This window comes from Peromyscus leucopus, chromosome 17 (genome assembly GCF_004664715.2).
Source record: "Peromyscus leucopus breed LL Stock chromosome 17, UCI_PerLeu_2.1, whole genome shotgun sequence".
Taxonomy (NCBI): Eukaryota; Metazoa; Chordata; class Mammalia; order Rodentia; family Cricetidae; genus Peromyscus; species Peromyscus leucopus.
In genome coordinates, this window is record NC_051077.1 from 41,006,654 (window position 1) to 41,032,648 (window position 25,995).

General features: G+C 44.7%; 1 protein-coding gene across 2 annotated transcripts in view; it reads right to left on the reverse strand.

Moving 5' to 3' along the window:
• Positions 1-25,995, reverse strand: part of Galnt7 (polypeptide N-acetylgalactosaminyltransferase 7) — a 126,428-nt gene that overhangs the window by 37,341 nt on the left and 63,092 nt on the right. For both annotated transcript variants that reach the window (XM_028889255.2, XM_028889254.2), the window contains exon 2: positions 21,559-22,019. In XM_028889255.2, the coding sequence (XP_028745088.1) occupies positions 21,559-22,019 (461 nt within the window). The remainder of the gene's footprint in view (positions 1-21,558; positions 22,020-25,995) is intronic.

Here is a 25,995-nt window from a genome sequence, read left to right on the forward strand (position 1 = left end):
CATCATACCAAGTGCCAGTCATTAAAAACAGTTGTACAGAGAACAGGTTGGGAGCTGAAGTTCCACACAGACTTGAAGATCACACTTTGCAAACATTCTTCGGATGTTTTTTGAGTCATCTTCCACTTCGCATTTCATCACTCTGAGAGTGAGGATACGCCTTCTTAGTGCTCTAATCACAATAAGGAAACCGCATCGGCCAGATGGAGGGCTTGCATTTTCAAAGGCACATCTCAACGTCATTAGTGACTGGAGAAGAGGTAGACGCATACAAGGGTAGCGTGGTAACTTTAGCCTGGTGTTAGTGGGTAATTTCCCAACGGGGAATTGTTAGCTATCACTGGCTGTGTACTGCTTAGTTACGGATTCTTACACCATGACTCATACTAATGCCCCCAACTGCAAAATGAGGGGATGCACTACATCAGTTTGTGAGGACTCTACTATAAAATTTTGGCTACAGACTGTTACACAGAGAAACCCTGTCTTGAAAAAAAGGGGTGGGGGAGGGGAAAAGGGCAAAACAAAACAAATGCACTCTGTGTGATGTGGATGTAACATGGAACCTGAACATGATGGACAGCAGACCAGAGACACCAGAATTGAAAACTACTACCGAGTAAAAAGGAGGTCATCTGTTAGCCGAGACTACATTAGAAATTTGTCCTGCTGAGAGAGCTAAGAATGGGCACAGAGACTGAGTCTCAGGCTTGTCCATCATAGCATTTTTTACAACAGTGAGAAGCTAGAAATGGTCCCAAAATGTCCTAAAATAAAAGACCAACAAAATGAATTGTGGCTAATTAGGAGAGGAATGCCTAGCATGCAGATAAGAAAATACTGTTTCAGAGTAAACAGACAAACATTTAAAGAACTCAAGAAACTAAACATCAACAAACTAAACAATCCAATTAGAAAATGGGGTCCAGATCGAAAAAGACTTCTCAACAGAGGAATATCAAATGGCCAAGAAACACTTAAAGAAATGTTCAACATCCTTAGCCATCAGGGAAATTAAAATCAAAGTGACTCAGAGATTTCATCTTACACCTGTCAGTCAAAATGGCTAAGATAAAAAACACACATGACAGCTCATGCTGGAGAGGATGTGGAGCAAGGGGAACACTCCTCCAATGCTGGTGGGAGTGCAAACTTGCACAGCCACTTTGGAAATCAATATGACGGTTTTTTAGAATATTGGGAATCAATCTACTTCAAGACCCAGCTATACCACTCCTGGGCACCACCCAAAGGATGCTCCATCTATCACAAGGACACTTGCTCAACTATGTTCATAGTAGGTAGCTTTATTCATAATAGCCAGAAACTGGAAACAACCTAGATGTCCCTCAACCAAAGAACTGATAAAGAAAATGTGGTACATTTACACAGTGGAGTACTACTCAGCTGTTGAAAACAATGACATGAAATTTGAGGGCAAATGGATAGAACCAGAAAAAAAAATCATCCTGAGTGAGGCAACCCAGACCCATAAAGACAAACATGGTATGTACTCACTTATAAGTGGATATCAGCTCTAAAGCAAACGATAACCATGCTACGGTCAGTCCACAGACTCAGAAAAGCTAAGTAACAAGGGGGCTTAAGGAGTGAGGCAGGGCAGCAAAGATCTCCTTGGGAAGGGGAAACAGAATAGATTTCAAGGATGGACTCAGGGCAGATGGCGTTGGGAACAGGAGGGATCAGGTGGCAGGGAAGGGAAGGAGAAGATACTGGGAGAGACAGCTGGAATTGGGGGGGGGCACTCTGAGGGTGAGGTGGAAACCTAGTGCAATGGAAACTCCATGGAACATATGAGAATAACCCTAGCAAAGACTCCTAGTAATAGGGAACATGGAGCCCGAACCAGCCACCTTCTGTAACCAGATGAGGCCTCAAGTGGAGGTACTGGGACACCGACTCAGCTACAAAACCTTCGACCTATGTTTGCCCTGCCTGCAGAGTGTTCTGGAACCAGAGCCTATCAGAATCGTCATCAAAGAGATGAGAGAGACTTCATCCAGCAACCAATGGGAGCAGATGCCAGTCCCACAGCCAATATTAGGTGGAGCTTGAGGAATCCTGCAGAGGAGGGGGGAGGAAGGGACACCCATCGGAAGACGGCCCACACAATCGACTGACAGGGACTCATGGGAGTTTGCAGAGATCAGGGAGCCTGTAGGGGTCTGGCCTAGGTCCTCTGTATATGTGTTATGGTGGAGTAGCTTGGTGTTCTTGTGGGATTTCTAACAGAGAGATCAGGGGTGTCTCTGACTCTTTTGTCTACTTATAGGACACTTTTCCGCCCACTGGGTTGCCTTGTCCAGCCCTGATGTGATGGTATGTGCCTGGTCTTACTGTAGCTTGTTATGCCAAGTTTGGTTGATGTCCCTGGGGGGTCTGCTCTTTTCTGGGGGAGGTGGAGGAGAGTGAATCTGGAGGAGAGGGGAGAGACTGGAGGGAGGGGAAACTGTAGTTGTATATGTAATATATGGGAGAAGAATAAAAAAATAGTGCTTCAGAAAAAACAAACATTTAAAGACACAGAAAATGTGTAATGTAATTTATTTATGAAATAATAATTGCCATCTAACTTCACTGTTTAAAAAAAAAAAATAGTACCTGGAAGTGGATGTGGTGGCGTGTGCCTGTGATTTCAGCACTTGGGAGGTGGAGATAGGAGAATTAAGAGCTCAAGGTCATCTTCTATTACACAGGGAACTAGAGAGAGGCCAGTCTTGGCTACAGGAAACCCTGTCATGAAAAATGCACAAACAAAATCTATCTGGGTTGTAGGGCTATAAAATCAGCTGGGAGACTGGCTTCTACATTTTACGATAGGGTACTCTTGAGGACTGAGGGATAAGAGACATTAGATAGAAGGACAGAGGGGAGAGAAACAGAAGCACAGGATAGCCTCGGGAGGCCTGGATCATTATCCACTGGCTCCTTCTGTCTCTTCTAAAGGGCTTTTTATAGAAATGCCAAGGGGTGGAGCAAAAGACCTCCCCCTAGCACAGCCAAGTGCAGACCCTTTCCAATCTCCTGATAACCACACACGTGGTCAAGCAACCCTTTAACGCAGCCCTGCTGGGTAAAGCAGGCTCAGACCTCACTAGGAAACCTTTGTGGCCCTCTACACTACAGGTGAGCTTTTTAAATGTTATCTATTAAATACATGTAATTTTCCTATTTTTTCAAGTGTTTAAAAATGAAATCACCAGTAATAATAACTACAAGTGTAGAGACCATCACTCTGGCAGCTTCATCGCAGTAACTTCCTAGCAAGAGATCTGCTCTAAAACCTCGATTCTCACAAATGCTGTTATATCAGACTAAGGCATGAGTACCAGCACGTGACCATCATCATGCCCCATTACCCCTGTAGGAAGCTTTGCTGGACACATATCTATTCTAAGTGAGGGCACATTAAAACATCATTTATACCTAGTCTCATTTTAATAGTAGGACAGCTCAAAGATTTGCAAATCCTGCTTAGGCTCCCTCCACACTTCATTTCTGCCTCTTTTTTCCCCTTCATTATCTAAGTTGGTTGTCAATGTTTAAGTCCACGTAATTTACAGTCCTTGCAGATAGTTGCACTGATGTAACAGATCCATTACACAGAACACAGCCACCAAGAAGGCTGTTTCTCTAAGGATCAAGGCAGCTAGAAAAAAGATAAATGTGCTCAGGTACAAATGAGAAACAAAGACAGAAGAACTCTGGGGGAAGAGATGATTTCCTTAGGGCCAGTCCCAACTTTTGTTGATCTCTAAATCCAAGCTGGAAAGCCAGCACTAGAGTTCCAGTATAATGTTCCAAATATTATCAAGTAATTATATTTAATCATCACCATTTTAGAAGTAAAGTACTTCATGTGGTAGAAAAATTATACTTTGTGCATACACCTCAGAAATCCTAAATATTCTGAAGCAACTGGGTAAGGAAGTCTGCAATTAGTTTAAATGGCTGCAAGTAGACAGCATGTTGTGGTAACTGAAGGAACTGTGTTGTTCATGAAGATGCACGTAACTGATGATTCCTCAGTGCTGTGCTGTCTGAATGCTCGTCTCATATTCAAGCCATCAAATGCCAGCTTGCTTGTGGCGGCACTGCTGGCCGCTGGGGCGAGTGCCACGGCGCTGCCCTTTGGTTGTATCTTACACTAGAACTTCCATGGAAAGAGATCAGTTCCGAAGTACTGAAGACATCACAACGTTGAACATCAGTTCTCCTAAACTGTAATTCTCCCTGAACAGCTGTAACACACAATGGCCTTTGGTTTTTTTTTCAGTCTCTGAAACTTAGGGGTGCCGGATCATTTGGTGGGCTCCTTTGGATACTGAATGTACCACTTTCTGCAGCTGATGTCTATCTGCTAAGTCTTTCCTCTGAGAGCACAGATGCTTGTAAGACTTATTGTCATAGGATGAAAAAACAAACCAAAACACATGTCCTCTGTACTAACCTCCAAATCTTTCTCACCCCAGGAACGAAGTTCTCCGTATCACACAAGCCACAAGCCTCCCAAATCGTTTCCTGTGTCCCTAGAACCAGACTTCACGGTCGGCTGAACTCGGTGTAACACTTCGTGGAGGCCGAGAGTGGAGCGACACACAGGTAGAGCGTTCTTTGTTTTATGTGCTACACGGAAATCATTTCTTTCTCCCGGGCAGGAGGGGAGATGCAATCTACAGCTATTAAAATGCCAGATAAAAATCAAGGCCAGTTAACAAGACAACCGAGCGGATTCAATAGAGCAGCCACCTGTTGAGACAGGTGATGTACTGGGTGCCCGGGAGGAGGCGGCCACTGCCGTGTTTCCAGTCATCAGCACCTCTGGGGCTCTGATTAGGTAGGCTAATCAACAGAGATTGCTGCAACACAAAATCTAATAACTATTCCAAACAGCGGGCAAAGCTGCAGTGCCCGCTGCTTGTGGCCCGGACTGCAGCAGCCTCTGGGGAGCACAGCTCGGCAGGACTCCAGCTTCCCTCCCACGCCCATTTTAACAGCGAGACATCTGTAAGAGGATGGGGGGGGCGTGAAGGGGATAAAATGAAGAAAGGTGAGTGGGATAGGGGGAAAAAGATGAAATGTAGGCATAATAATAATAGTAATAATAATAATAATAATAATAATAAATAGGTCAATTTATTTCTCTTTCTTGTACGGGAAAATTTAATATTCTATGCTTTTTTGTTCTTGACATTTCTATAATCCATTACCAGATTTTATTTTGACATAAGTTAACAAGTGAAAACATTTACTGTATTAGTGGATCTTTATTATTCAGTCTTTGTCCCAAGGAGGATGGAACCCGGAGCTACCTGACAGACCGACAAGAGGATGCTCTCACTGTTTCTGCTTTTGTATAGAAAATGTATCTTCACTGTAGACTATTTCATGCCCCATTGTTCTCCTTTTTATACTTTTTGTTGAGGATTTTGTTGTTTAAAATGGCCCCAAGTGTAATACCAAAGTGCTATCTAGCATTTTGAACCATAAAGATACCATGCTGTGCCTTACAGAAAAAAATCTGGTTCCTTAGGTTTGTGTAGGCATGATTATGGCCCATGGCCATGGTTTCTGTCAAACACTCAATAGTATACAAAGAAGGAGTAGGAGGTTTTTAGAGCAGTCACATACATAAAATAAAACTGAATGTCGGAAGGTGTTGTGACCAGGAGTTTGCAAAGCCTAATCCTGTATTTTCCCCTTGTGTGGTGGTCTGAACAGAGATTCGGGTGTTAGAATTCTTGGCCTATAGTAGTGGCACCAGTAGAAGGTATAGATGTGGCCTTGCTGATGGAAGTGTGTCACTGTGGGGGTGGGCTCTGAGGTCTCATACGCTCAAGCTACGCCTAGTGTGGCTCACAGTCTCCTTCTATTGCCTGCGGATCAAGACATAGAACCTTAGTTATCTCCCCAGCACCAGGTCTGCCTGCATGCCGCCATGTTTCTGGCCATGATGATAATGAACTAAACCTCTGAACTGTAAGTCAGCCCCAATGAAACATTTTCCTTTTTAAGAGCTGCCCTGGTCATGGTGTCTCTTCACAGCAATAAAACCCTCACTAAGACACCTTGGAACAATAGTTCAGAGGACAGCATTCAGTCACTATAGAGCAGGCCTGTGATGAATCAACGACACATCAAAACGCAGAGGCACGGAAATGACATTTCATCAGCGAAGGCAGTTACTGAACAGTCAGCTACAGAAAAAAGTGGAAAAAAAGAAAGTCAGCTATAAAGCCAAACTAGGTGGCATAGACCTGCAGTCCCAGATATTTGGGAGGCTGAGGCAGGAGGATTATACATTGAAGCTTCGTCTTGGCCAGAGAGTAAGAGGCAGGCTAGCTTAGGCAACTTAGTAAAAACCACGTGTTGGGAGGTGGGGCCACATTCTTACCCTACACAAGGTCTTGGATTCAACTCCTGGCATTGTGTCGAAGCGGGGAGTGGGAGTTGGGGGTCAGCTATGGAACCTGCCACTCTTGGACTGCTCCCTTTATGGGGAAAGTGTGCTGGGCAGATGGATTTCCATTCTATAGGCAAATGCTTCTGCATGCAAGATGTAAAAAAATCGGGACGGAGTCACATCTTTTCAATTAAAATTAAGTGTTTGCTCCGATAAAAACAACACTGTGCCAGAGAATAGTCAATAGACCTACAAGTCAAGCACACCCGGGGAAACATTTAAGGATGCAACAGAAAAATGCCCTGCAAGCTGAAGCTGCCAAAGGAACAGCAAGAGACGAGGAGGGCGGCCTTGCCACTTAGCAACAGCAGTAACCAAGAGGCAGTCAGCGAGGAGAAATTAGCCTGTTTTATGACAACCTACCCTTGCAAGGGCAGTGTGCCCTCTCTACTAGATGCTAGGCTAGCCTACAAAGACGCTTGGCCCAAAGAATTATGGGGCTAGATTATAGGGTTAGGTTTTCAGAAACGGCAAAGGTGTTCTTGACTAAGAAGTACTTATTTAATTTTACTGAAATATTAAGCCCCACACCCATGATGCGCTTTTCTTCCCTCCCTTGGATGCACGTTAGAGACTGATCTCTCAAATACAGAAAAGCAAGCATTTCTTCACCCTCTGCTGCTGTGAAGGACTGTCTTCTCCCGTCGTTAGCACTCCTACTCTGGGGGAAGGCAGGATGGAAGACATGATGAGGCTAACACACTCCAGGACAAAGGGTGAATGCCACATGAGGAGGAGGAGGGGAGGGGTCTTATCAGAAGCAACAACCCCTGCACTGTGATGGGGGGGGGGAAGCTGGCCCTAACCATCATGCTTTCCTACCAGGAGGACTCCTGTTACCTACCGAGATAGACACTTTTTGAGCTCTTTATTACATCTGTTCCTCACAGGAACTTGAGGAGGCAAGTTTTCTGACCCACATTGCTGGGAAAGGAAATCAAGGATCTCTAAATGCTAGCTGTCAGGCTGACTGCTCTCCTCAGCCCTCCACGGGATTCTGCAGTGCGCGAACCCCAAGCACCCTGTTCTCAGGCTCACACTTGCTAAGATGGTATTCTGCTGCAAAGGGTTACTGCTTTGTAAGATTCTGTTTCGTTTTGTTCCAAGTCAGGGGCCTCGCTACGTAGCTCTCTTTATTCCCAGGGATCTGCCCGCCTCTGCCTCTCCTGTCCTGGGGTTAGAGGCATATGGCACCACACCGATAGGATACTATTGATTTTACAGTTGTCAAGGCAGAGAACTCTGCTTAACAGAAACATGTAGGGCAGAAGCCTGTTAGTGACAGTTCAGAAACTGGTGGAAATTCTACCCTAATCCCCAAACAAATATCTATTGAATTTCTTTTTCTTATGAAACTTGCCCGCAACTCGAACTCAAACAGTATGTTTCTCTTTCCTGTTCCTGGGAATTGAACTTAAGAGTCCCCATGCAGGAAGTCTCCTAGAACCAAACACCATTTAAAAAAAAATCAAACATTTGGACACAGTCCATCCACAGATTCAGTAATTTGATACTTAGATGTTGGTGAATGCCAATAGAAAAATACCCTCTTTTGTTGTTTTCTACAGCTTAACTGTGTTTCTATGAAAGCAGAAAACATTGTACATATTGTTAAACACCACAGGTCACCATACACCATAGTCTCCAACCAGAGCTGAGGTGGTCCAGGAAGTCTCTGTGGGCTCTCCACTGCAAGATGGAGTGTGTGTACGTGTGTGCACTCTATGTCCAGAACCAAGGCTGTCGTGAAGTCCCACAACACAAAAGGGCTGAATGCTGTCTGCCCAAACACCAGGGGCTCATCTCATTCTGCACTGACTAATTTTGAACTAATTTTGGTTGCTGCATGAACTTTTTTTCTTTTCTACTGCCAGAATTTTCACAACTCCTGTATTTAGTTATGTGACCCCATATGTGACCCAGAGCCAAGAATCAGGTGACGAGTGTGGCATGGTGGTTAAGCTGGCTCAGTCCCTTAGTGCTCCTCAGGTACCTTTCTGTCCTCTTCTTGGTTTGAGCTCTTCAGCTTAAGTTTCAGCAGAAGCCCTTAGCCATACAACTGGGATTTTTTTTTTTTTAATATGCCCACACTTCAAGAGAGTCAGGCTGAGGTTGAGAGCATACTTCCTTGGCTTTTATGTTAAAAAAAAAAATTTAAACTTACTTCTTACATTCGCATAGAAAGCAATGGGTCTCATAGCATCTTCATGCACCATCTTGTAATGCTTTTCAGACATTTTAATTGCATTTATTTTACTTTTGCATCCTGTGTGTGTGTGTGTGTGTGTGTGTGTGTGTGTGTGTGTGTGTGTGTGTGTGGTGTGGTATGCATTATGCATGTGTGGTCAGAGAACAACTTGTGGGTGTTGGTTCTTTCCTTATACCATGTGGCTCCCAGGGATAACACAGAGGTCATCAGGCTTGGTGGCAAGTGCTTTTCCCCTGCACCTCTTAACATCCCCTCCCCATCACTGCTCCTCCATTTCATTACTACACAAATGCTCTGTGAATGTGCCACAAACATTACACACAAAACTACTCTCATAAACAGACTCTCCTTATCTTGTGTGTGTGTGTGTGTGTGTGGGGTGCAGCTGGAGTGGTGAAAGATCCTAGAAAATTCGGATTCTCTCTAGGCAGCCACCTACACTTTGGCGGTCACTTCGAGATTCCCTGTGCTCGAAATGAAGGAGGAACATGGGGAGATTTCTTGGCCGCCTCAGCCTCTAAACTTCTAGGAATCCATGACTTATAGAAGATACTTTGAGCAATGTTGAGGCCATTCCCACTGAAAGCCACTGTGTGACATTGATTGTTCGGCACAGTTTTTCTCGAGTCGAGTCTAGTCAGTATGATCTGGGGCATTTGAGGACTGGAATGAAAACAAAGATGTGGATTCAGAGGAAGAAGACAGAGAGGGCAATAAACAAACAAAACAGAAAACCCTAGGAATAGGAGCGTGGAAGGAATTCAAGGCCGTATGTGTCGCTGGAGAGAAGGAGAGAAAAGAAGAGCAGACAGAGCAAACCCAGCCTCACCCCACCACCACTGCTATAAACAGCCTCTGTGTATGCGAGGTGGTTTGCAAACTGTGTCACAGGCTGACATCACGTAGGGAAGACTGATGAGGACAAACACAAGGAAACACAGTGATGATGACCCCTCTCTGCACACACAATTAGTTCTTACGCACTGATTCATGAATGTATTATAAATGCATGGGAAAAGGACAGGACAAACGTTCACCAGACAGCGGTTGCTGCTGGACATGGAGAACGGGCAGATAATCATTTACTTCTTCACTTACAGAGCAAAGGGGTCTTTCTCCATCCTGGGCGCTGGCATACACAGAGGTTTTCCTAACAGGGCTGTATCCCGGAAATGCAAGCAGGGCTGAGCTTGGCAATATAAACGGGTGGTGACTGTCTCCTTAGCTAATCCGGTCTGATCCCGTGTCTATATGGGGAAACTAAAGAAGGGTGAGTCCGGTCTATCTGCTGCCAGACTGATGCTTTCTCCGCCAGACTGGACACAGTGCTGAGTGCCTGGGCACCGAGTGCAAGTTCTGCCAACGGGGCACGAATTGCTAATGTGCTGGAGAGAACACAGGGCATGCCTCTGCTCGGACGTTGCCCAGCCCACTTACCAGCCACCGCTACTTTCCAGCAAGAGCTGTGAGACCTGGCAGTGGCCCAGGTCTGCTGCCAGCACCACTCAGACCTCTGAGAACACAGGAAAAAGTAACCCGAAAGGAGAGGACTGTAGGAACCTTGAGCAATGTGCAGCCCAACCCCAGCTGCCTGCTCACTGGTTCTTCAGCATCAGAATCTAGAGAAACATGGTAGAAAAACCAAGGGTGAATGTTAACACGGGAAGATGAGTTCCTTTTGATACAGGAAAGACTTGTGAAAACCATGTAGGCAGTGATTTCTAGCCTAGTTTAAGGAGTAAGGATTCCAGGAAGATGAAAAAGATGAAAAGTCCAGAACTGTCTTTGAGAAGACCGTTACGGAGGGGAGCTGGAGGATCCTATGGATGAAATGGATTTCGAACATGCCTGCAACTTCCTCTTTTTACAAATAAGGAAATTGGGGTTCAAAGAAGAGCCCTGGGAAATACCGTATGCTACCTTAGCCAACCTGATCCACAGTGCCACAAGGTGTGTGGACCCACATACCTTACTCTGTGGTGGACACTAATGAGGAGGCGGGAGTGACTTCACTGCCTTGTAGGGCTAGCCTTGTCCTACAGCCAGCCTTGTGTCTGGGACGGCAGGCCCTGCTACCTTACTACTTAGGAACTGTACAACAAATGTCTTCCTTCTGAAATCAGAATGCTGCTTGGGGTGAAAAGAGCAAATGATACCATCCAGTTGTATTTTCCTGTTGAAAATCTGGTTCAAAATGTGGCCCCTTTCATATTCATTCATTTGCTAAAAAGAGAAAGCCTTGTATAGAGTAAGATACACAGGGTCCCAAGCCCATGAACTGAAAGTTCAGAATTTAGGTCACAGAAATAATGTCTCATAAAAAGTTGGCATCATATAAATACTTACATCATATTGATATTTATCCTATTACTGTCTTCAGGAACTATGGTTAACTTTTGGGTATCATGTTAAATTCCTGAATTCCAAAAGCAACCACTGGAAAATAGAAAATATTAACTATTACGATAAAGTGCCCAACTAAAAAAAGGTTGAGCTCTGAATCCCGTCCTTGAACCCTGGCTGCCTTCATGAATTTAATTTTAATTATTATGACAACGGCAAATACCTTCATTATGCCACTTAAAACCATTTCTGTCCTGATCAATGCTGGCCGCCACAACTCCAGTGTCATTGGCGTAGAGACAGGACTTCACAGCAGCCGTTCATCTCTCTCTTTGCAAAGGCTCCAGCACCTTTACCACAGAAAACCAAGCTCTTTATCAATACATTGAAATAGGCTGAGGCAGGAAGAGCCAGAGTTGGACATTACAGGGGGCAGCGAGACAGACCCTATCTCTACAATAATAACTTGAAAAGGCATAAATAGGATTTTTGGGTAGTTAGGTTAGACTGCAATAATAATTATAGTAGATAATTAAATTTTCTGATGTCCAGAAATTTGCAATAGAAGGAAATCTTGTGTTGTCCAATCTTTAGTAAGGAACGCATGGAGGAGCTGATTAAACCAGACTTTGGTTTATCTTGGTTCTTTCCTTAACCACTGTGCTTTCCAGACTTCACCAAAAGCTTCCGGCAACTTTCTGTCTTCTGTCAGTCTCCCCCCCACCCCGGGACCTCTCCTTCAGAAAGAAGAATCTGAAGGAAAAGACAGACCTTCCTTGGAGGAGGCTGAGGGTCTGCAGCTCAGCAGTGCCGGGCTCTGCCTCTGGGGGGCGCTCTTGCCTCACAGGAAGATGAGTCCGCTGTCCGCATCTGCATCTCCAGGGCCTTAGGAACGTGGACTTGGGACTCAAATCTTTCTCCAGAGCCCTTTATCTTAATTTTTGATTTCCTCACTGGGACTCTCTATCCTGAACCAAATGCAGACATTTTCCCCTTCGATTAAAATGGCAGTGCTCACTCTAAAATAAGTTACTGGGTCATTAAAACTGTGATTTTTTTTCCACCGTGTGTTTGCTACATTTTGAAGATGGAATCTCCCGCAGGATTCAGCGAGGAGGAAACAGCTATGGGCCATTTTCCCCGTGACACACTAAAAGGTACTGCTGAAATGTAATTAAAGTGTGTTATTTATACGACTGTAATTGCGTAATTAGTTTGGCTTTGGTGCTGAGGGTTTTTTGTTGTTGTTGTTGTTGTTTTTTAACCTTTTAGCACATTTACTTTATATACTGTAGGAACGACAAAACAATAATCCTGCTGGTGCTATAACCAAGTGCACCTTTTACACATTTAGTTTCCAGTGGGCAAAGATAATTAACTTACTCAAAGAGCACTTGGGATAACCACACTGTACATGCTACTTTGCTTCCACAAACCCTATTGAAGAAAAATGGCGCTGGTTCTGCCTCCAGGTCTCTCCAACAGCTTGCCTTCACCCCTGGGATTCAGCCTCACACTTCCTCTTGAGACAGAGAAAGCATCCTAATTGACTCGAATCTGATTCAACCACTTTGGCAAACTGTCTCCCCTCCAACACTGATCTTTAAAGACACCAGTCATACCTGGGGTGAGGAAATCATCACAGGGTTTACAGCCTACCTGGCAACAGTGAGGCCCCTCACTGAACTGCCCTGAGTGTCTGTCTCCTGGGTGTGTGGCCCAAGGACAACACCAGCTCACCGAGAGCTGTTTGTTTTTCAGAATGAGAGCTGTGTGCCTAGAATAGATGCAGAGGTGGGGGATCGTCCTTTTCTTTATGTGTGACAGGGAGTCACTTCCATAAAACGACTGATTTTCGCTGTGGAAAATGCCTCCCTTCCTAAGACGATGGCCCTTTGCTCAGGGCTTTGGCTCGGACTGTTCTTTCCAGCCAAGAACTTCGGCAAGATGGCATGCACATATTCCCAGGTAGCTTTTCATGAACAAAGACAAAAGATCGGAAGAAAAGATGGAAGGTAAGCCAGTATAAAATCAGATGACTCAAGCTTCGGACTCGAGGAACTAAGAGGCAGAGAGCCCTGTTTTCTGGCTGTGGGAGCAAACCCTGAAGGGAAGCAAACAGCAATCCACAATCACAATCCACAATGCTTGCTCTTCATAGCACAGTCCATCCATCCATCACAGCCTTAAAACCCACGGGCTTGCGTTCTCCATTCTGGAGATTTGGGGAGACATTAGGTTCCAGTATAGAGCATTTAAGGAAAATTAAAAGCCCAATCCAAGGATAGCACAGCTCATCAATCAACTCCCTTTCAGCTTTTCTGGACTCACGTGCAGTTTACCTAGACAGCTTAACATCATGCCAAATCCAGCGGGTTTTGAAGCCACAAGGCAGCAGAGAAGGGGAGGCCTTTTTCCTTAAGATCTTCACAGATAGATACACTATGTTCACCTCTTAAACTAGGAGGGGCCTGCCCCCCCCCCACTACCAAATGTTAACCTCCAGGAGGAAACCTCGGAACCCACCGCCATCCCCCCAACCCCCTACCGGTCCTCCACACTAACGCCATGCCACTTCCCTCTTTCCCAAACAGAGCCAAGACGCAGTTGAGAGTCACACACGGGTTAACCGGCTGTGGTTAATGGTTCTGGCTGCCGCTTGCAGTCTCGGCCGGCGGGTTCCCAGGGGAACCGTGCTGAGCCACGGAGGACAGGCCTATACTCTCTGTTTGCCTGGAGCTTCCACACTGCACCACTTCACACCCCTGAAAGGTCTGGATCTACTGGAAGTGGTTCTCGTTCCTGGGGAATTGACTTTTGAGCAGAAGCCAAAGGCTCATCACTTTGCAGAGATGAACAGCTCCCTAGTCTGAGACACTCTAGAAAGAGAAGGTGCAACAGCATCCCCCAGGGTCCCAACTGGTGTTTCTGATAGGAAGGAAACATACTTCATTTTCTTTTTAAAGTTGTGTGTGTTATGCAAATATACACGTGGAGGTCAGAGGTCAAGAGCAGATGTCTTTCTTCTGTTGTTTTTTGAAGCAGGGTCTCCCACGGAACTTGCAGCTCGATGACCGGGCAACAGGGCCCTGGGATCTGCCTGTTTGTCCTGGACCCTAGCACTAGCGTTATAGACCATGTTTGTATCTGGATAAGTGGACATATCCAGCGTTTACATGGGCTCTGGAGGTCTAACTCAGTCCTCAGGTTACAAAGGAAGCCCTTTAACCCTGTCTCTCCAGAACAGGAGACTTAGTGGGACAAAAAAACAAAACAAAACAAAACAAAAAACCACAATGTTTACTTGTAGGTTGGTAAAGGATACCCAGTAATGCCACCACACATAATTTTTCACAAATTCACAACTTTTTTTTTATGTGTATTTTGCTTGTCGGTATGTCTGCGTGCTACATGTGTGCAGTGCCCCTGGAGACCAAAAGAGGGCGTTGGATCCTCTGGGACTGGAGTTACACATGTTTGTGAACCACCATGTGGGTGCTGGGAACCAAACCAGAATCTTCCGCAAGAACAACCATTGCGCCGGGCGGCGGTGGTGGCGGCACACGCCTTTAATCCCAGCACTCGGGAGGCAGAGGCAGGCGGATCTCTGTGAGTTCGAGGCCAGCCTGGTCTCCAAAGCGAGTTCCAGGAAAGGAGCAAAACTACACAGAGAAACCCTGTCTCGAAAAACAAAAACAAAAACAAAACAAAAGAACAACCATTGCTCTGGACTGCCCAGTCACCTCTCCAGTCCTACCATACGCATTTTCAAATGCTTTCTAGAAAAGCTATTCTGAACTCCTGGTGGGGAGCAGAGGGCTGGGAAAAGCCACGATGAGCAAGGGGCACTACTAACTCTTCATCAGACACTCTGGATGATGTGTTAGACGGGTGACTGGGATGAGATAAACTTGGAAGAAACAGAGCCAACTCCCCTGGCACAGCAACCTGGACGATCACCAGCAAAAGGGGAGAAGCATGTGAAGCGAATGAGGTCCCAGAGGTCGAACAGTTATCGCTACTTGAGGAAGAAAGCCCCCAGGGGGTGTCAAGGGTGGGCAAGGGGATTTAGGATGTCTGGTGCTCTGGTGATGGGCACTCAGAGCAACATGCTACCACAGTTTCTGGGCTCTGCGGCCTCGGTCTGTGAATGTGGTACCCTCTTCAATGTGTGGAAATAAGGGTGACTGGAGACCACCCTTCGATGTCTGTAACAACTTCGGTTTGCTTATACACACCTCCTGCTGTCAGCCAGAACCTTAAACAGAAACCAGCTCTGTGGTCCCAGCTGGGGGAATTCCCGAGGGCAACGTGTGTCCCTGTGCCTCTTTTTATGTGAGTGTTTACTGGAGAAAGAAGCAGGGCATCAGAGCAGAACTCATCTTTAAAGTACATCTGGAAAATCCCTAAACACATGGGAAGTTTCCAAGAGTGAAAAATTTCAAGCTAGTTAGTTAGGAAGCACCTTTTGGATTCAAAGAAAAAAAAAATACTTGTAGCTCATCTGAAACCACTTCCAAATGAGCTTGCTGTGTATTAGACTTACATGTCAGATCAAAGACTACCAAACTAAAATTTGCAAATGAGACAGATTTGGGAATTTAGTAGAGAAAAGGGCTGTGAGTTAAAAATCGTTCTTAGTACAGACCCATCATAGTCTGACAAATACCCATCATATATTCAGATGTTCGTATAGACCCATCGTATATTCTAATAATACAAACTGGGGCAAAGTACTGAAATGTACATTCATGTACAGGAACCATCCAACCATATGTAAGTATATGTGATGTATATCACTCAAAATATATGTTTTAATTTCTTAGGAGTGCCTCCAAATTTTAGTTTGCTCTAACTGAAACTTAGGAGTCATGATAAATAGAAACCGAAATTAAGAATAACATCACAAGGCTGGGCCTGGAAGTATTCCCACAGCCCAGCACAAGAGAAGGAGATGCAGGAGTCTGGCGATGTGAGATCCTGCCTCTAGAACTCGGAAAGAAAGCTACGGCACTGTAATTAAGTGACATTTTTCAAATACTAACCATTTCCCAAATTACATTAATGTATGCCAGAAAACCTGGTAGATACAGAAGAGAACCTTTAATGTAGATAGAGAATGAGAAAAATCTCATGACCACAAATTCATCTTAAGTAGAAAATTAGAGTATAAAATCAGTACATATTTTGAAATCTGGTAAGAGAAGAATTCTTATTTATAAGGTATGGGGATAATTGTAAGTATTTTCAAAGCACCTCTATGTTCCACAGAAAAGCTTAAGAACATTATTAACAATCGTATTAAATTTTCTGTAGCTCTTAGAGTTTCAAAGCACTTTCCATCTATTATTACCCTTTGCAAATGCAGCTAAGATAGTTTGATAAACTGAGATGCCAAAGGCGTGTCAGTGGGAGGCGAGGTTAAATAGCAGAAGGAGGTGAATTTGCGCACGTCAAAATATTTAGTTCATTTATTTGAAACAAAGCCAGCTTGGATTCTATACCTCTGACTGACTGCCTTCTTGAACAGAAAAGGGATAGAATTCTTCTCATGTTGTCTGCGTCAGCAGTTCACAGTCATGGAGAGAAAATCCCAAACTTTATTAGAAGGTAATTAATTCATCATCACCACAAGTAGAATTTTCCACTTCTTCACAGAGATGAGTTCCTCTTGCTGCATGAATTCACTAAAGCCAGGGAGTAAACTAGTTCAGGCAAATGGGCTTTGGGTGGAAAAGCTTGTTGGAGCCAATTCTATCTGTCTGTAAAATTTGTCATGGGGCTTGAAAGCTGTGAGTTTATCTTTGATTCTTCCTTCCATCCCGTCACCTGCCGAGACCTACTGAGTCTTCTGTGGGTCTTTCAGAGTCCCCTTTTTCTGTTCTGTAACCTCTACTTCTTGTTACTACTCCAATACCACTAACCCCTACCTGGTCTTCCCCCCCCCCCCCCCCCATCCATCCTAGACACTGGTCTAGCAGTCCTAAAGTTCTCTTCCTCAGCCTTCTGAGTACCAAGCTCAGGACAAAGTTTGTGAATGGTATTATGGACTGCCAATGCTCTACCTAAGGTACCAGCTTCATTTACTGTTGTTGTTGTTTTCCATATACTTTCTTATTCAAGCAAACCTGACCACTCATTCGTGGTGTTTTACACCATACCTTCTTCCCTGGAGCATTCTACCCATTCCCAGGGGTCTTCCCCGGTGTCCCCCTCCCTGAATCCTTACTAACCACCCCCTCCTCATGCGAGCGCTAACTGTTCTCAACCTTGTCTTTGCTCACACATTTCCGATGGCTCTTTTACTTTATATTATAACATCCTCCTTTTCTCCCTGAGGACAGATGGTGAGCCTCTTGGGGACAGAGACTGTGTTTGCTCATTGTTAGATCCCCTAGCAGGCGAACTGGTTATACCAGTTAAGACCTGTTGAATTACAATAAATTCTACTCCATTGTTAAAAATAAACATGAAGGCAAGAAAGGTCATTCTTGACTCAAGTCTTCAAAGAAAAGATGGCGGCTCCAGTTCCCTCAAAATACTGTTAGCCTCTTAATAAGCTATCAACAGCCAGTAAATTACTGAGCCAGTGAATGCAATTCAAAGCATTACATCCATGAGTCACGCTGGCAGTTGGGCAGCGCTCTCCAGCTGCTTGGGTACAGAACATTCATCAGAGAAGGCTCTGGAACAGCCACAAGAACGAGCCAGTTAACCACAGTGTTAGATGTCACAGCTGGACCGACACCCAGAAGCAGGTCGCTCAGCTTTGCAGGTGGCTCGCTTATGTGAACAACACAGGCAAGGGCCCAGCTGCGGAGCGCCAGCCCCACCAAGGGGCTCGGATGGGATGAAGAAGCACATTCTCTATGAGGGGCGCCAGGGGTGTGTGTGAGCAATGTGCGTGTTCTTAACATGCTCTCAGAAAAAGCAGAAAAGTACTCACAGGTTTATGACCACGTGCAAAACCAGGGAGTGTTCTTTTTTTTTTTTTTTTAATTTTATTTTAGAGAAAGTTCTTAAGATAGTTGACATTCTAACATAAATCTACTAAATTACTTGTTACCTTACACTGAGTTTTAAGTGTTCAAAGAGGACCGAAACCTATTATTTTCTTTTTGTTTTTTTCTGCATGTATGTGGAGTTCACATATCTATGTGGAAGCCAGAAGTTCCCACTAAGTGTCTTCTTCAGCCGCTCTCTATCACCAGTTGGTACATTAAGTCAGGGTCTTTCCTGCTGAATCCAGAGCTCACCAGTCTAGTCTGGCTAGTTGCTTGTTCCCGCCTTTTCCTGTCTCTGCCCTTTATGTGCGGGGATTGCAGGCAGGCTGCCACAGCTGCTTGGCTTTTAGACCAGTGGTAGGGACCTGAACTCTGGCCCGGGCAGAACCATCTCCTTGCTCTGACATCATGTGCGTGTGCATGTGCGTGTGTGCGTAAAGGAGTCCAATCTTAAAAATAAATTGCATTCAGTTAAGATGTTTCTGATGGTAATTACATTGAGTCTTTTGAAATATGTTTTCAAAGAAGGGAGTATCATTAATAAAAAAACTTCAAGGAAAGGCCCAGGAGCAGACGTAAAAATAGAGTGTCAGAGCATTTTATTTGATGGGCAACAACGACGCTTAATAGGAATGATACATGAAAAGAAAGCTCACGTTATTTTTAGGTTCTGTTGCAGTTGTGCGGGGAAAATAGAATACGGGAAACAAGTGGCCTATGGCAGGCATGACGAGGGGCAGGAAAGGACACGGCAGTAGTGACATGAATGTGTCCTGAAGAATGATGGAGAATATCGAGGTGAAACAGTAACGGAACACATTTAAATGTGATGATAAGGTACCGAGAAAGCACCACAGCAGTGAAACGAGCCAAGAATGCCTAAGGTTTTAACCAACAGTACTGTAGGAGACCATTGGTTTATTATGCCATTAAAGTCTAATCCCAGCCCTGACAGATGAGTACTGTTAAACCTATCGTTAAGAATCAATAACTAAAGTTAGAGAAGGTAAATGGCAAATCAAAGATCTCACGTCTGGTAACAAAGCCGGGGCAGAACACTGGCAGGCTACATTCATTCATTCATTCATTCATTCATTCCCTCAAGAGAGATTTACCAACTTGGTCCTGCTGACCTAGAAGTCCCTAGTGAGGAAAAGAGACGAAAGTTCTCAAACTCATCTTATCATCCCGGTAAGAAAGAGAGCTAAGTCACTCAATTAGCCAGCCTCTAATTTTGAGATCTGACGAGTACTATAAGCAGAGTGGCCACGGGGAAAGAACAGAATGAAACTCCGCATGACAAATTAGATGCCAAGGGTACAGGAGTCCAACTAAATAAGATGTAAAGAATGGGAAGGATCCAGCCACGATAAAAAGGGGGGACGGAAAGTACATACAGACGCCTTGAGATGGGCCAGCGCAGGCAGGAGCTAGGGGTCAGGACCGACAGCAAGGGGAGGGTGCGAGGCGGGGTCGCGGTGCGCGGGCGGTGCGGGTCGGGGCGGGGCGGGGTCGCGGGCGGGGCGGGGTCGCGGAGCAGGGGCTGCCGCAAGTTGAAAGTCTGCTCTTCTTTCAAGTACAGTGGAACAGCACAGAATAACCTTACTGGGGCTTCGAAAGGAACCCCCCTGGTCACTATGTGAACAACAGGCAAGAACAGAAACAGAGAGAGCACTGAGCAAGCTCTTGCAAGGTTTCAGGAGAGACATGGTTGATGGAGAGAGACGGTGGCGGTGGTGAGAGCCAAAGGCCTCTCTCCTATGAACTGTATCCGGCGCGACTCCCTTACCGTATGTTTACATTAGAAATTAACCAAGGTGGCACTGGTGGCTTAAACATGTATTTAAAAAACACACACAGTACGTACTTTCACACACCCATGCCTACTGGTGAGTCTTGCCTTGGTCACTCTGTGGGGTTTATGTGACTCTGAGCCTCAGGCTGTCTAGACACAGGGAGAACTCTCTCCTGGGTCAGTTGTGAGAACCATTCTAGCAATTCCAGAACACCAGGCCGTCCCGGCAGCGCGGGAGAGAGACAACAAATGATGGACACTTGTCCCGCTCACCCAGCTCTCCTTCCTCCAACAGTGGCACAAGAACGCTCGGAACACGGTAATAATCAGAGGAGCGTGATGCCCAGATAATGGGAACACACTCAAGCTTCCTACTGAACCCGTTACCAGAGCCGGAAAGGATTTACACGACAGACCCAACCTCTGTCACGTCCGTCTTCGCACCTGACTGGGAGGGTGGCCAGGTAAAATATGGAATGCCCAGTTAAATTTGGATTTTAACTGAGCAAAAAACCTTCAGATATGCCCGTGTTTGACAACAATTTCTTCTAAAGTTTTTAATTATTTATCTGAAATTCAGACTTAAACTAAGCATGCTGTAGTCTGAGTTGTGAAATCTGGCAATCTTATGACTAAGGCTCCGTTAAGAACAAAGTGTCCTATGATTCTTCCTTCATAGCCCCCATGAGATGCTAATGCTTCTCTGAATAAGATGGATGTCTCTCACTATCATTGTGCTTTTCTTCCATTTCCACATTTCTTTTCATATTTCATTCATCACTTCTCAGTCTAAATATTAAGTGTATAAATGTCAAAATCTAAGAAATGGCACTATATTGGGAATTTTACCATTCAGTCATAAAGAATGCTGATCCACGCACGTGTGTATGCGGTGGATACAGAGGTGTGTACACCTGCTGTGTTAACCTTTTAAAATAAAGATTACAGTAACAGCACATCAGGAATACCTTTTAAGAGTTTTCTAGTCACAGTAAATTAAATTTGCATTCACATTCATGAAAGCTACTTAGATCCCACCGTAGCAGAACCAATTATTGAATAAAAGAGAAGAGAAAGCTTTGAATTCACTCAATAATCACTGTCTATCAAAAGCTAAGAGCTGAAAATCCTTTACTTAAAAATCATAACACATGAAAAGAGTTGAAAAGTGTGGGTCACAGTTTCCTCTGAGTACCCCTCTTGCATATACACAAATGTTTCAATTTCTGTTTCAGTATGGAGGGAAAAAGTCACAGGAAGCACAAATCCAGTTAAGGACATGCGATGTCCAAAGCAGCATCAGTATCTGCTACTGCTTCACAAGAGGAGGAGCTTTCTTGTCCCAGAATGAAAACACACAGAAGAAGTTCTGCTATTTTATACACAAATTATTTAGTAGTGTGATTTATTTTCATTCTGGTGCAAGCTCACTTATGTACTGTGGACTGGAAACAAAATACTCATAGACTGGTGCTAGTCTGGAGACCACGTCTTGACTACCACCAATGTAGGAGGACACCCCGCCCCCAAATTAATACTTCCTATCTTCAATATGACAAAAATAGAGACCTCCTGCTTCTCACCATTCCACTGAACGAGGTTCCTTTTCTTTATCTGAAACAAAGGCACAGATATGTCCTTCATCCCTAACAACCTCCCTGAGTCTGAGGACTATAAAAACAGTACTTGCCCCAAGTTTAGAAAGAAGAGGATGTGTGCTTACTCTTCTTGGCGTAAGTCATTGACGCTGCGGTCCAGTGAGATCATGTCACTTGCCACCATGTTAAATCCAAACTCCTTAATGCTCGCTTGAACTGCTTGCTTGTATTCTGGTCCCAGAACCAATGGCTTGGCTTTCTCTCCAGGGCCACCAACCACTCCGTGAGGCTCGGGTTCTTTGGGCTCAAAGTTACCGAGGACCCCTGGGCGTAGCACAGGATCGTGGTAGGTGAATGTCTGAGGCTTAAACGTGAGGAACTGCCTCTGTATTATGTCTTTTTGGGAATCTCCTCCAGCATGTCGCTCCTGTTCATTTTTGGCCTTGTTTTTTCTTCTAATAGACTCTAAGTCCACTTCTACTCCTTCGACATGAGGCCATGGTACCACAGGTTTGAATCTGTCATCCCCGGGAGCTAATCCATTGCCTCCTCGGTTAGGCATGGGGTTATTGACATCTCTGTCTTCCTATACAAAAGGGAGGGACATAGAGTGAGTACACGAAGGCATACCAACCTCAGCAGAACTCAAGATAAAAGCTTTCATGTTCGAGAAAAGGCTGAGACAATCATAAAACATTTTAAAGTGTGAAATGCAAGCAGGACACCATTCATCAGGACATTGTGCTGGAAGACAGCTTTCAGATTGGAAAGGAAGTATGATCAAACAGGCTATTTTCTCACCTTATTATTTCAAAATAAATGAACACATTTTTACTTGTCTCTTTATAAGTTTAACTCGCTTTAAAAAGATTTCTCAGTGATTGAGACAGACACTTAATTGGTCTAATGGTACAGCGGTGTTTTTCAGTTGGCTGATATATGACAAATAGAACCTTTTGTTAGCAATACGGCCATATGGTAGTAGTGATATCAGATGGATGTCACCCATCAGCCAGCTGGCTTTGTGCCCCAAATGGCAGAGGAACAAGGTAAACTTATGCATTTGGTCCTAATTCAGGATTTTTCTACTCAGTCAGAGTCTGGCCGAGTAAGTACAAAAATAAACAAAACTCAAATAACTGTAACCAAGCCACCGTGGCCTTTTAAACTCCTCTCTGTACTTGACTTTGCCACATCCAGGTGATATGGTAAGAGATGGGCCCTGCTTGTAAGAATATTCGGTAAATATTCTCTCTTCAGTTTGGACTCTCTTCACCTACGTAGATCATTCAGCCAGAAATCCCCAGTGCTACTGCTTCCGAGGTAAAAGATGTCAACCTTGGGCCAAGCCTTTCACGAAGTGGCGTTTCTCAACATTAGCACCATCTCAGGCGACCTTAAAGAATACTAAAGCGCCTGCTCTCGGGCACTGTGATTTAATTGGTCTGGGCAAGTGGAGTTTTGAAAGCACCCCAGGTTGTAATATGCACCTGAGCTACTGAGAGCCACTGAGAGCTACCAGCGTAAAGTCAGAGTGTTAGCCGTAATTGGGCAGGGGAGGTATAGAGCCAGTGCAGCTGGGTGGGACGCAAGGCTCCCTGCGAACTGCAAAGCAGGCCAACTGTCTGCCAGGTCCCTCCACACTTCAATGACACCGTCCCCTAACAGGTCAATAACAGAACTGGCACAATCCACCCTCCTCCCCAAATTTTTAAATTGAATGACCCTGAGAATTAAAGTTCAAAACTTCTTAGTGACTACATGAAAGCTCTAGGTACAGCAGTGATGTTTAAGCTGCTAACTACTTACAATTCATTAGAGATAGAAATTTCTGGAGCAAGTTATTCCAGATGGGAATCTAGGTAAGGAGTGGCTAAGGATAGACTTTAGAGAAATCAAAATCAGTTTTTAAAAAATTATCAGTTTATTTTAGTAATATTATAGTAGCCAATAAGCTACAGACCCAATAGACACACAATGAAAAGCAAGATTTTCTCCCTTTCCTTCATAAAGGCAATCATAGTTCCCAACTGCTTACACATTTCTCCAGAGATGCATATGAACATACATGTGTGTTCACATAACAAGCGATTTTAACATGGAATGTAGACATTCGTTACTCCATTAATGAGAACCTGTAACATGTTACAATGGATTCAAGGATAAACCCAAAGAACAAACAAGTACATAATAAATATCAAGAATCAATTGTATTCTATTCTACACAATTTCCACTTCGGTGGACAAGAATTCTTTGGATATGGTATGAAATGTCCAACGATAACAAAAGTGTAACAAATAGGAGACCTGGATAAACTACACCAGTCATCATCTGGGGTCACTTTAAAGTTTCACACAGCTCTACCTGAGACACAAAAATATAAGATGCAATATAGCTTGACTGTATAAATGTGATGCCTTTCTTCCTGAAGATACAGCTTTTGGATCAGGCTTCTGAGCCCCAGGGCTATGTCGGAGAGACTTAGCTTGACTCTAACTTTTGAACCCTAGTAACATCAGAGGCAAACAACTAGAAAAAGAAAGAATATTGCACCAAGAAGACCGACGAAGGGAACTTTGGGGGTGGGAGAGAACCAGCCAGAGGGCAGCAGGGAACACAGAAGGGCAGTGGGGAAGGGGAGCAGGTGGAACAAAATATAATCTCTCTCTTACACACACACACACACACACACACACACACACACACACACACACACACACACACACACACACACACACACGAGATGCACAGAAGCGCCACAATGAAACTCATTACTTTTACATAAAACTTAAAGCAATAACAGTAAATAACTAGGAGGTCATCTTGCCAAGAATGTTCATGAAGGATTGGAGAGTCCCTCGGGATTAGCCAACCATAAGAAGAATACACCCCATGCATGACGAATTCTGCAACAGAGGGGCAAGCATTGAAGCCAAGGCGTGGCTTCGATGAGGGAAGTACCGCTTTCTCTCATCTGTTTCCTGGCTCTTTCCAAACACATACAGTGTTGTAGATGAATCAAAACAGAAATCATTAGAAAACACCGTAGGGCGTGAGAACAAGGTTACTGACATTGAACCAAATTTAACATAAGAAAAAGGCAGGCATTCTCTCCCTTCAAATTCTCATATTATCAGCGTGAGAACTGGTGAAAGCTGGGGAAAGGAAACGGCACTGATCATGGATGTGTGGTCTGAAGAGCCAAACTACCCACTAACTCACTGTGGTGGTTTGTAATTGGCCCCCATAATCTCACAGGGAGAGGAACTATTAGGAGGTTAAAGTAGGTGTGGCCTTGTTGGAGGAAGTGTGTCACTTTGGGGGCGGGCTTTGAGGTCTCCTATGCTCAAGATACTGCCCAGTGTCACAGACTATTTCCTGTTGTCTTCTGATCAAGATGTAGCCAGCGCCATGTCTGCCTGTGCGCCGCCATGCTCCCCACCATGGTGATATGGACTGAACCTCTGAATTGTAAGTGAGTCACCCTAGTTGAACATTTTCCTTTACAAGAGTTGACGTGGTTGTGGTGTCTCTTCACAGCGATAGACAACTGTAACTAAGACACTTATCTAATGTCTCCTGGGAGGAAGCAGTATCAGAAGACTATGGAATAGCACCTGACATGGATTTGAGATGGTTTCTAACTTCACGTTCTACTAAAAGCTGACGTAATGGTCGTCAACCTTAAGCTGTTGATTTTTTTTTTTTTTTTTTTAGGGTTCTCTAAGAGGTCTGTTCTCCCTTCTTCCCTGGCTACCCCACTTTCTCCCAAGCTCAGTGTTACACTGATGTCTTCTGCTCACTTCCCGGGGCCACACCACACTTCTGATTTCCGGATAACGCACACAGCTGTTTCCTGAACCTGTCTACCGATCTCCATTATCTCTACTGAACACACCCCCAGTGGAACCTGCCGTTTGCCTCAGGCCACTGTTTCATCGCTGTCTTCCACGCTTCAAGAGCCCAGGTCACCCACCCTCTAGGGGGCCGATGAAGTCCAAAGCCACATTTCCTGTCAACTTCTTGTTTTGTTTTTATCCGTTCTACTGACATCCAGCCCCTCATGATTCGATTCTGTCGGCTGGGTAGCTCTTGCATTTGACTGCTTCCATTATCCTGGCTGCGACTTACTTCAGTTTGGCCAGTCTCCTTGAAGAAAGATTATTATGATAGTAGTCCCAGCGATGACTGTGAACACTGTGTTCCAAACGCTTCTCAGGCATGAACCTGTGTAATCTCATGGATGATCATTATCATACAGAAGGAACAGTCCAAATTATCTGAGACCAGAATCAGCACCGAGTGGGATTAAAATCTGCACTCTGACTGGCTGAGGAGTCTCTGCTCTTGACCCCCCTAGCACCTTCAGGCTCTCCTCATTTTTCCTTCCCAGCAGCCACAAGGATTGTCCTCAAATCAAATATGGAGATAATAACTCTGGTTGCTTCTATCTCACCGGTGGCCACAGTTCTCAGCAGACATTCTCTAACAGGACTGACGAGATTTCCCTACACTCCAGGCTGCACTGAGGTAATGTCTTTATTATTACCTACGAAGCAGG